This window comes from Neovison vison, chromosome 8, assembly GCF_020171115.1.
Source record: "Neovison vison isolate M4711 chromosome 8, ASM_NN_V1, whole genome shotgun sequence".
Classification (NCBI taxonomy): Eukaryota; Metazoa; Chordata; class Mammalia; order Carnivora; family Mustelidae; genus Neogale; species Neogale vison.
The window spans coordinates 25,358,913-25,371,437 of NC_058098.1; the positions used below are offsets into that span (position 1 = coordinate 25,358,913).

Here is a 12,525-nt window from a genome sequence, read left to right on the forward strand (position 1 = left end):
ACCAGGCCGAGGTGCACTCCACCATGCTTTGGGGACCCCCTTGCAGGAGAGGCAGAACCGTTTGTAAATGTGGAGTTCCCTATGGCAAGTGCCTGATGGCTGAGGAGGACAGACACACAGCTGCCACGGCCTCCCAAGGGCTGCTGGGCCTCACTCTAGCCATGAGGCCGAACCAAGTATCAGAAGCAGACAGCTTACCCCAGCAGCATAACCTACCCACAGCATCACCAGAGAGCCTCTGAGGCCCCAGCCCTATGCTTTGCCTGCCAGAAGGCTGCGCCAAGTGTCTTGGGCAAGGGAACTCTCCCCTGCATCCATCCAGGGTCTCGTCAGGCGGAACACAGACACACTAAGGGGGCAAGGGACACACAGCCCAGCCTCCTGGCCTATGGGACTCCGATATCTGCAAATATTTATTTTCTTCTCCAGGACTCTGGTGAAGGAGGAGGTCAATAGGAAAAGGTCTCTATCCTCTGGGTCTGGCAGGGGTAATAAGCCAGGGACAGACAGGATGCCCGTAGGCCTGAGCCTTGTGCTGGAGGGCTGGAGAAAGTGTGGGCCACCTTAGAACTAGATGTGGTACCTCTTCTTCATGGAGGAACGAAGGGTGGCCTTCAGAGGTCTTGAGAGCAGTTCGACGGATGAGGCAACAGGCATGGGAGTCGCCGACCTCTGCACGACATACCTGTTTGCCTGGGACAGGACCGAGGGAGAGGACAGGAGGTAGGGGGAGCTGGACAAGGCCAACTCCAGGAAGCCAGAGCCTGAGGCCGTCACGGGGAGGGTGTCGCTGGGGGAGAGGGAGGTGGCAGAAGAGCTGGTGTTCTTATCAGGATCCGGGTCCTTGTGGCTGCAGGGGGCCGCCAGGTGCATGTGCGGGCCCTGGTGCTCTAGAATGTCATGCAGCCCGAGATCAGGTGTGTGGGTGGGCGACAGGTTGTTGAAGTGCAGGCTTTGGTAGATCAGAGGTGAAATCTGAGGGGGGAAGAGAGCAGGGGAGTTTGGGGAATTCACCAGGACCAAGAACAGGCTCCCAGGAAGGATGGGCCCTGGGGTCTTCCTGGACAAAAGAAGTTTCCAGAGTACCGTGGTTTTCATGGAGAACCACACCCTGCTGGCACTGCAAGCCCACCATGGGCCAGGCCTGGCACCTGGCCCTTCTCCTGGGGCCGGCAACCACGCTTCGTGCTCAGCTCAGGACTATCCTCATCTCGGAATGAGACCTCTGGACTCAAGATGGACTTGAGTGGGGCCCTCACCTCTCCTGTCAGCACACCCCAGGCTGCGCTTGGAGGCCCATCTCTAGAAGGCAGGAATGCTGAATAGCCTCCCTCTGCACTGCCCTCTCCCCGTCCAGGCCAGAGGGCTTCTCTCCCTTCAAGTGCCCACCAAAAAGTGGGGAAGCTGCATGGCAGACGCCTCTGGGAGAGACTGCAGTCTGCCCAAGAGAGAGGGAGGATGGGGTTCAAAGCTGTCCTGCAAAACCCCCAGCCTCCTTTTCCTTTCCCCAAGCAGAGCACCCTGCCATTCCCTCCATCCTTTACCCAGCACGAAGAGACCCTCCCCATGTCTGCTCTAGAGTGGCCCACGGTGTGGCAGTAGACAAGTAACCAAAGGAATAGCCAGACTCTGGGAAATTCTTGGAAGTTTAGCAAAAGTACCAGGCCCGAGGAGAACCTCCTCCCCTAGGCCTGATGAGCTGTGTCCTCAGAGACAAAAGTGGTGTCCGTGGCCTCACCCAGGGCCTCTGCAGCCAGACCAGCCTCACCCCAGAGCTGCCCATGGCCCTGCCCTGGCCTTGAGGGCCCGGTGGACAGGAGGGTGGAAGGTGGCTGCTGCTGCTGGCGGATGCCGCCAGCACCAGCATCTCAGGGAATGAGCCCTGCCCTGTGTCACCTGGTGCTTCATCCAGCCGTACTGCACTTCAGTGGACAGGAGTCGGGGACTCCGGGACCGGGCCTTGGGCTTGTACGCTGCTCCCACAACTTTGCTCATCTGTGGGAGCCATGGACAAGAGTGAAGCCTCGGGGCTGGCCGTAGCGGGCCCCTCTGTGCCCCTGGGTCCCCCACGCAGCCTCACCTGCTTGCCCTTGGACTCCCACTTGAGCCAGCTGCGCTCGATGTCTTCCAGGGAGCGCTCTCCGGCCCATGGGGACGTCTGGGTGATCTTCTGCAGGTTAGCCCACGCCTCAGCCTCTCTGGTGGCCTTCCCATTCAGGAGAGCCATGAGAGCCACCTGTTCCCGCCGCTGGTACACTAGGGCCTCGGCCAGAGCCCGCTCCTCCCTGATGGAAAGGACTTTCCTTCATAAGACACCCTCATGCCACAAGGCGGGCCAGGCTTCCCTCGGAGCCCAAGAGAATTTCTCCCTCCTGGGCCCAATCCTCTCCCAACCTTCTTATCCCTCCCCCAAGGCCATACCGCTCAGGTCCATCATTAAACAGTGTCCAGGCAACGTTAGCAAAGCCCAGATTAAACCAACCCCCGACAAGTCCTGCAACCTTTCCTACCACCCTGTGCTGTCCCCCGTGGAGGCCTGAGATACCCCATCTTGACCTTACCTGGACCTCCCCTTGTGAAATAGTTAAACACCCTCTCCCTCCCAGGGAAACCTTGCCTCTGCCTTGTCTGCTGACCCCACATGGGACGGTAGAGATGTTGCCTCGACGAGAGGAGAAGAGCAACAAAGACGTATGGGTGCCTGGAAAACTACTTACGTAACAAAACCCAACTCCAAGGATCTCTTCTCCTATGAAGCTTTTTTGCTTGATCCACCCCATGAGGTGACTGTCCTCTGAGCCATTCCTGTTCTTAACAGTCCCCTCACTTACCACATAAAATAGCAGCCATGAATTTGCATGTCCATCTCCCCAGAGAACTAGGAGTTCTCTGAGGCAGAACCTGTGTCTGGATTGCTTTGGATTTCTAGAACCTAGCACAGAGTCTGGAACTCAGCAGGACCACAATAAATATTTTTTTGAATGACCCCAAATTATCTGAGACTTGGTCAGGATTAAGAGTGGAACATGGGTGCAGGAGGAACCTGGAGAGGAAAGCAACAGCAAGCAGCAACCTGATCCCCCACCATGAATCAGGGCCTCTAGCCACGTAGAAATGGCCTCAGCAAGGAAGCCAGCCCCAGCTAATCAGGACCTGACTCTGGGGCCGGGGTCCATCGAAGAGCTTGCCTTTTTATATTTTCTGCTGGTTTGTACTAAACTTTCAGCTGAGCTAGGCTCCTAGGTCACAGCTGCCACCTGTACAGTCAAATTGCCTGCGGGTCCCAAGCCTCTGGCCCTCCCCAAAGATGCCCACACTACCCAACCCAGACGAGGCTGCTCAGGACCTGGGAAGGCTCCCAGCATCTTCCTCATTGGGCCAGCAGGACCAGGTGGGCTGTGATAACTCACTCCAGCTCTGGACGGAAGGCCTTCTGGGCAGCATCTGCAGAGCCAGCTTCCTCCTCCGAGCTTTTTCCCACTTCAAGATCACCAACCATCTGAATATCCTGCAGCCTTTTCCAAACACTCAGGCCAAACGTCCCTGTGATTTAACCAGATGTGGCTCAGTAACAAGAACTGGTCTACCTCCCTCTCCTCTGATCCTTCTGCCCTTTACCCTCCACCTTCAAGAGTCATCTAGCAAACTCTTACCCTTGGCCTGCACTTCATCGTGCTTACCGCAACCAGGCATTATGCTGGCTACTCAAAAAATACCTGAAGGAACCAGACACTAGCCCTAGAATATACTTGGAGCATAGGCCAAAGCATCCAGCCCCACATGTAGGCTGAGATGGAAAGAGCACTATGGCAATGACCAGGACCCTCAGTTGGGCTTACGTGGTTCATGTATCAAGTAGCAATGGCACAGAATGACCAGGCATCCATCAGATGTGAGGTGGGGGTGGAACTGGGGAGGAACAGGGCTGGAGGAGAAAGAAGGTAGTAAGAACAGAAAAACATCAGTCCCACTTTGGGGCAGGGCATAGCTAGTAGTAAGCCATTCTCCTGCTGCAGAATTTTTTAAAAATTAAAAAATATATATAGTCAGAAATCCTATTTTAAGAAGTTATCACCAGATCAGTAGAAGTGAAAAAGAGTAGATGAACTAAAGTACAAAAAGGGAAGAGTCCTTCCAAGAAGAACTGAAATTGAGGGCTGCTTCTTCCCTGGGAGTATTTTCTGAGTCTGGGCATAGGCTGAGGGAGAATCAGGGTCTGCTTCAACAAAGGAAGTTTCTGGAAGGAAAAGAAACCGTCCTGGCTTCTGAGCAGGACGGATCAAGTCTAGTGGAATTCCACATGCATTGCTGCATCTTCCACAGGATATTTGCTGAGCCCTGGGGGAGCTGAGGGCCTGGAAGTTGGGCTAGACAGAATGAGGTTGTTGGGAGACAAAAGTCTCACTAGTAGAAGAAGCCTTTAACAAACACAAACAGACTTCATTCATGAGACAAACTTCACAACAGAAGACAGAAGCAAACAGTCTAATGAAAGCTGCAGCCCAGACCCAGCCCAATTCGGCTCCTGATTATAGTGAGAGGAACAGCCCTATAGAGAGGAACTAGCACACGCACTGGTAGAAAAGCATACCAATTTCAGTCTCTGTGGTGCTTTTATACAAAGTCCAGAAAAGTATTGGGTTTCATTTTGGATTTGATTTTAGTTTTGGTTTTGGTTTTGGTGGTGGGAGGTGTTGTTTTTGTTCTGGAGGTTTTGGAGGGGTGGATTTTTTAATGCATATAACATGTAAAAAGACAGGAAAAGTATAATCAATAATAAAAGGAAGAAATAGGCGTTAGAATCAGACCCACAGATAATTCTGACGCTGGAGCTATCAGATAAAACTTTAAAATAACGATTGTAAACAGTTAAATAAAATAACAGAAAATATGAACAAAGTAAAGGAAAAGAAGGAGAATTTCTACAAAGAATTGGATTCTATAGGAAAGAAACAAATGTATATTTGAGAACTAAAAAACATACAAAATGAAGAAATAACTGAATGGACTTAATAGCAGGCTGCATACAGAAGACAGAATTAATGAATTGGAAGGCAGGTCAGCAGAAAATATACAAAAAATAACTAGAATGCAGAGATTGAAAAAAAATAAAACAAACAAAAAAAGAAAAACAGAGAGAACAGAACAGAGTATGAGAGATAAATGGGGCACAATCAAATGTTCTAATATACATGTAACTGGAACCCCACAATAGGAGAAGAGAGAGGATAGGCAAAGAAGTGCTGAAGAGATAATATTTAACAATTTTTAAAAACTGATTAAAAATAGCAACCCACAGGTTGAAAAAGATCCGTGAACTCCGAGCAGGATGAACACGAATAAAGCCACACTTAGGCACATCATAGTCAAACTGCTGAAAGCCAAAAGTAGCCAGAGAAAAAAGAAAAATTACCTTCAAAGTATCAACTTATGGGGCATCTAGGTGGCTCAGTTGGTCAAACAACAGATTCTGTTTCAGCTCAGGTAATGATCTCAAGGTCAGGAGATCAAGCCCTATGTTGGAGTCTGCCTAAATGGATTCTGCTTAAGATTCTCTCCCTCTCCCTCTGCCCCTCTCCACCCAACCCAATTCACATACTCTCTCTCAAAAAAAGAAAGAAAGAAAGAAAGAAAGAATCAACTCACAACTGACTTTTCAAAAGAAAATATAGAAACCATAGATGATAGAAAAAAACTTTTTTTAAAGTACTGAAAGGAAATAAAACTCCACTGGAGAATTCTATGCCCAATAAAATAGCCTTAACATTTTAAGGCAAAATAAAGATGTTTTCAGATAAGAAAAATCTTAAAGAACTAATCACTAGCAGGGATGCCTGGGTAGCTGGTTAAGGGACCAACTTTTTTTTCTTTTTTTTAAGATTTTATTTATTTATTTGAGAGAGAGAGAGAGCATGAGTGAGAGAAGGAGCAGTGGGAGGAAGAAAGTAAGATTCTTGCACAAGAAGTGGTATCAGTTCGGGGCGCCTGAGTGGCTCAGTAGGTTAGTGTCTATTTCAGCTCAAGTCATGATCCCAGGACCCTGGGATCAAGCCCCACATAGGGTTCCCTGTTCTGCCTCTCTGTCTGCCTGCTCTCCCTGCTTGTACTTTCTCTTTTTTCTCTCTCTGTCAAATAAATAAATAAGTCTTGAAAAAAACAAAAAGAAGTGGTATGAGGTCAAGAGTGCGTATTATAATCTCTAGAGTAACTGATAATATTATAAAAATATACAATTAAAAAGCTAATAAAGGAACAAAACAAGATAATTGTTTTAAATACTTGACTAATCCAAGAGAAGGCAGAAAAGGAATAATAAAGGAATGAAGAACAGAAAACAAGTATCAAGACAATAGACTTAAACCATATAACTAATTTCTTTAATATTTGAATGGACTAAATATCCAATTAAAAGGTGAATATTGTCAGGATGAAAAAATAGGTCTTAATATAATGCTCTTCAAAAGAGGTACTTTTTTAAAGATTTTATTTATTTATTGAGAAAGAGAGAGAGAGAGAGAGAGGATGAGAAGAGAGAGGTCAGCAGGAGAAGCAGACTCCATGCTGAGCAGGAAGCCTGATGTGGGACTTGATCCCGGGACTCCAGGATCATGACCTGAGCCAACGGGGGTTGCTTAACCAACTGAGCCACCCAGGTGCCCCAAAAGAGGCATATTTAAGTATAAGGACAGAGATAGGATGAAAAGTCATGCAGGCAAGGGGTAATTGCAATACAATTATAAGATGAATTAAATGCTGAGGTTAAGGTTAACCCCGTGGTAACTACAGTTAACAATACTATATTGCACACTTGAAATTTGCTAAGAGAGTAGATATTAAGTGTTCTCACCACCAAAAAAAAAAAAATAGTAACTATGTGAGGTGTAGATGTATTAATTATCTTGATTGTGGTAATCATTTCATAATGTTCCCATATACCAAATCATCATGTTGTACACTTAAAATGTCAGCTTACTCAGTCTTTTTGTTTGTTTGTTTCTATTGCTATGTCTTCATAGTCACTAATCTTTTCTTCTGTAGTATCTAATCTGCTCTTAATCCTATCCACTGTATTTTTACCTCAGACATTGTCATTTTTAATTTTTAAATTCAATTTGCATCTTTTTACATATTCCAGTTTCTCTTTAATATGCTGTTTTCTTCTATCTTTTGTAACACATGAAATATATTCATAATATTTATATACATTATTATGTTACATCTATGTATACTATATTATATATAATTTATAATATTACAAATGTACTTGTATATGTTATATATAATTTATACTACCTTTGTATTATATTATGTATAATACTTATTATCTATGTATATTTATTTATTATAAATTATACCTCAGGAATTATTATTCTTTGCTGCCTGCTGTCTAATGCCTGGAAACTATTATATATGAATTTTGTTCATGCTTTTAGTCATTCATGGGAATGTAAATCCAGTCCCTGTTACTCTGTCATGTTTGGAACCAACAGCAATGATAGGCAATAGAAACAGATACAGAAGTGAAAGAGATACTGGAATTAATCAGAATTTAAAATAACTTCAATCAAAATGTTCAAGAATATAAAGAAGAAGATGAGGAATTTCATCATAGAGCAGCAATAAATTTAAAATAGTCAAAAAGTTTTTACACATATAAGAGCTGAAAAGGCAAGGAAATTGAAGTAAACTAATTCTAAAAGGAATAAACCTTTGGTAAGACACAAGAGACCAAAGCTGCTTTCAATCCTGGCAGAGTAATGACAGGAAGATGAGCCCTCCGTGGAGGAGGAGAAACCAGATGAGTCCTTGTGAAATTTTACCAGCCTCGCACGACATAAGAGAACAGTGTGGAGATTCCTCAAGAAATTAAAAATAGAGCTTCCCTATGACCCTGCAATTGCACTCCTGGGTATTTACCCCAAAGATACAGATGTCGTGAAAAGAAGGGCCATCTGTACCCCAATGTTTATAGCAGCAATGGCCACGGTTGCCAAACTATGGAAAGACCCAAGATGCCCTTCAACGGATGAATGGATAAGGAAGATGTGGTCCATATACACTATGGAGTATTATGCCTCCATCAGAAAGGATGAATACCCAACTTTTGTAGCAACATGGGTGGGACTGGAAGAGATGATGCTGAGTGAAATAAGTCAAGCAGAGAGAGTCAATTATCATATGGTTTCACTTATTTGTGGAGCATAACAAATAGCATGGAGGACAAGGGGTGTTAGAGAGGAGAGGGGAGTTGGGGTAAATTGGAAGGGGAGGTGAACCACGAGAGACTATGGACTCTGAAAAACAATCTGAGGCGTTTGAAGTGGCGGGGGGGGGGTGGGAGGTTGGGGTACCAGGTGGTGGGTATTATAGAGGGCACGGATTGCATGGAGCACTGGGTGTGGTGAAAAAATAATGAATACTGTTTTTCTGAAAATAAATAAATTGAAAAAAAAAAAAAAAGAGATTATAACCCAGGATGTTTCAGCCACAGGGCGAGTATGCAGCTACCCACGGACTCTTTCCCTCAGGCCTTTGCAGGGTATATGGTGGCCATACAATGAAAGCTGGGGGCTGGGCAGAAGAGCTGAGAGATAGACCATGCATGTAGAAAGCTTAAGAAGCATAAGATGCGGGGCGCTTGGGTGGCTCAGTAGGTTGGTCCTCCACCTTTGGCTTGGTTCATGATCTTATTGTCCTGTGATCGGGCCCTGCCTCGGGCTTTCTGATCAGCAGGGAGCCTGCTTGCCCCTCTCTCTCTCTGCCTACTTGTGAACTCTGTCTGTCAAATAAATAATTTTTTTAAAAAAGAAAGCATAAGATGCTCTTTATGTGATAGCTAAATGGGTATATATTTACTTTCTGAAAATTCACAAGCTGAACCCTTTTGGTTTATGCTTTTCTTTATGTATGTTATATCTTAACAAGTAAGTTTATTTTTAAAAAGAGAAAGGAATGTGCCTTCTCAGATATATGCTTTGCAAAAATATACACGGGCAAATAATTTGGGGTGGGTGGGTGAGTGGGTGGATGGACAGTTGATGGGTGGATGGACAGTTGATGGGTGGATGGACAGTTGATGGATGAATGGACAGACTGCTGAATGGACAACTGGAAAATCTCACATCCTGTGATACTGTCTGGGCAGAGCCAGCTGCTGTAGTTTGAAACCCCACCCCACAGGATATAAGATTTATGCTAGTTCAGGTTCTAACAGGGACAGGGCCATGATGGGCCATGTGGCATGGCTGAGCTTCAGTAGGACCCATACCAATGGTGTCACCGGAGAGTTTCCAAGCCTTGACGTCACCGTCCTGGCCACCACTGACAACCAGCTGGAAGCTATCCACATACAGGATGTCGGCCACACTATCCAAATGGCCCTTCCAGGCATTCAGAAGCTTGGGGGGAACCAGGGAAATGGTCTGGCCAGCCACAACCTACGGGGGACAGTACAGGAGAACTACTTATACTAGAGTTAGTATAGCACTCTGGAAGGATCCTAGGACACAGTCCCCTGGCCCATGTCCCAAGGTTCTAGTTCTAGACATGTTCCCACATTAACTTAGGTAAGTCCTGGCACTTCTCTGGGCCTCACTGGTCCCTTTGGTAAATATCATAAAAACGCATTTGCATATTACTAGGTTGCTTACCAGCTGCATCTACAGATCATTCCATTTGAACATTATAACAACCTTACAGGATGTGTGAGTCTCACCATTTCACAGAGGACAGCCCACAGCCACATAGCTAGAAAGTGGTGAGCCTCGGACAAGAACCCAGTCTTCTTCTAAAATTATTCAGTGGGGCACTGGGAATAGAACAGGGTGAGCAAGGGAGTGTTGGATCACATTACACTATGAAAGAATGAACTCTACTTAACTGGGAAATAAGTAAAAATAACCAAGGCTGTCCTAAATAAAACAATATTGAAGGGGGATATATTTTTACCATGTTTGAATATGTTAAGTCACAACATAAAAACTTGAAACAGAACAATGGGAGATGATAGAAAGCTCAGAAACCAACATACATTTATATAAAATATCTATATGTGAGAGTGCCAGGAAAATTTGTGGTAATAGCAGGACCCATAAGCAGCGATGGAATACCTGGTAAACTATCAAGAGAAACTTCAATCATTGTTGTGTTTCTTATGACTAAAGAAACCCCTGAGCGCCTGGCTGGTTCAGCTGGCGGACCTTGCAACTCTTGATCTCAGTGTTGGGAGTTTGAGCCCCATGTTGGGCCTGGAGCCTACTTGAATAAACATTTTTTTGAAATTAAAAAAAAAAAACAACTAAAGAAACACTAAAAGGGTCAAAGAATTCTTTTTAATGAAACTGCAAAATATCTAAAAGAAAACATGAGTGAGTATTTAGCTTATCTCTGATTAAGAAAGTGATTGACCGAGGGGTTTGAAGTGGGGGGAGGTGGGAGGTTGGGGTACCAGGTGGTGGGTATTATAGAGGGCACGGCTTGCATGGAGCACTGGATATGGTGAAAAAATAATGAATACTGTTTTTCTGAAAATAAATAAATTGGAAAAAAAAAAAGAACGTGATTGACAATGGGAAATACCACATTGGGAAGAAAAACTAACTTGAGCCTCCAGAAATTGTCATTTTAAAATTGTTATAAATATAATTAAAAGGTAAATGACCAATAGGGGGGAAATACTGGCAATATATATGACAGATAATAAGTTAATATTTTAGTAGGTTTAAAATTTATTATAGAAAAAAATGATTATGGATCATTTACAAAAGATGGTTACCACAATAGAATGGACAGAGGGCATGAAGAGACAATTCACAAAACTATACATGGTCAATAAAATAAGATGTCAACATCACTAATAAGCAAAGATATCTTCATTAAAATCAAAGGAAATGGGTGCTTGGGTGGCTCAGTCAATTAAGCGGCTGCCTTTGGCTCAGGTCATGATCCCATGGTCCTGGGATCAAGTCCCAAATCCAGCCCCCTGCTCAGTGGAGAGCCTGCTTCTCCCTCTTCCTCTGCCTGCTGCTCTGCCTACTTGTGCTTTCTCTCTCTCTGTATCTCTCTGTCAAATAAATAAACAAAATCTTTTTTAAAAATAAATAAAAATAATAAATAAATAAAATCAAAGGAAACCATATACATCTAAAAATCAGCCAAAAGTTTTTTTTTTTCACTTCAAACATTTATTTATTTAATGCCTTCTATAAGCAAGGCACTCTATCGACCCAAGGAACCCTCACTCAGATGAATACCGCTAATAATAAATACTTCTTGCTGGCAAGGATAAAGCAAAATATTAGAAGTACAAAACTCTATAAACTTTCTGGAGTGCAGTTTGCAGTACATAGTAAAGGCTTTGGAAAGATTTATATTGTTTTAGATACTATTTCCATGAGATAAACTACCAGATATGCAGGTAAACAACTACGAACAACAAAAAGATTTGTGAAAAAGAAAAATTGCTCAATCATTTTTATAGCTTTTAAATACAGTCATATTGAAATATAATTCACACACAATTTACCCATTTAAAGGGCTTGCTTTGGCGGTTTTTAGTATATCCACAGAGTTTGCAACCACCGTTACGATAAATTTTAGGTCATTTCATCGTCCCACACTTGATGTAAGTGGAATCAGACAGTATGTGGTCTTTGTGACTAGCTTCTTTCACTTAGCATGTTTTCAAGTCACGTGGTATTTTAGTGTGTATCAGTACTTCATTACTTTACTTACGCATTCATCCATTGTGGACATGTGGGCTATTTTCACTTCTTGGCTATTACAACTAATGCTGCTATAAACACCCATATATAAGATTTTGTGCAGAAACGACTTCATTTCTCTTGGGTGTATTGCTGGGTCTTATGGTAACTCCACGTTTAACTTTCTGAGAAACTGTTAAACTGTTTTCCAAAGTGGCTATATTGCCTTATGTTCTTACCAGCAATGTTTGGGAGTTCCAATTTACATTTTATTATCTATATTATTATCTACACCCAACTCTTCTTATCCACAGCCATCCTAATGAGTGGGAAGTGGGATCGCATTATTGTTTTGATAGGAATTTCCCTACTTCCTAATGATGCTCACCATCATTTCATATACTTGTTGGTGATTTGTATCTCCTTGAAGAAATGTCTAGTAGATCCTTTGCCCATTTTTAATTGGGTTAATTGTCTTTTTATTGTCAATGTGAAGGAATTCTTTGAATAGTCTGGATACTAGTTTCTTATCATATAGATGATTTGCAAATATTTTTCTTCTATTCTATATGTTACCTTTTCCTTTTCTTAACGGTGTCTTTTGCAGGCTGAAAGTTTTTAAATTTGACAAAATTCACTTTATTTGTTCCTTTTGTTGCTTGTGATTCTGTGTCATATTTAAGAAATATTGTCTAACCCAGAGTCATGCAGATTTCTCTCTATGCTTTCTTCTAAGAGTCTTATAATTTTAACTCTTCCATTTAAGTCCATGACCACTGAAGTTAATTTTTCCGTATGTTGTGAAGTATGTTCTTCTCTGTTA

The 12,525-nt window shown here is 43.5% G+C and overlaps 1 protein-coding gene across 1 annotated transcript in view; it reads right to left on the reverse strand.

Moving 5' to 3' along the window:
- Positions 1 to 570: 570 nt before the first annotated feature.
- Positions 571 to 12,525, reverse strand: part of EFCAB8 (EF-hand calcium binding domain 8) — a 60,558-nt gene continuing 48,603 nt past the window's right edge. The window contains exons 23-27 of the mRNA XM_044262342.1: positions 9,269 to 9,437; positions 3,411 to 3,543; positions 2,081 to 2,285; positions 1,897 to 1,995; positions 571 to 975 (exon numbers count right to left, since the gene is read on the reverse strand). Of these exons, the coding sequence (XP_044118277.1) occupies positions 571 to 975; positions 1,897 to 1,995; positions 2,081 to 2,285; positions 3,411 to 3,543; positions 9,269 to 9,437 (1,011 nt within the window). The remainder of the gene's footprint in view (positions 976 to 1,896; positions 1,996 to 2,080; positions 2,286 to 3,410; positions 3,544 to 9,268; positions 9,438 to 12,525) is intronic.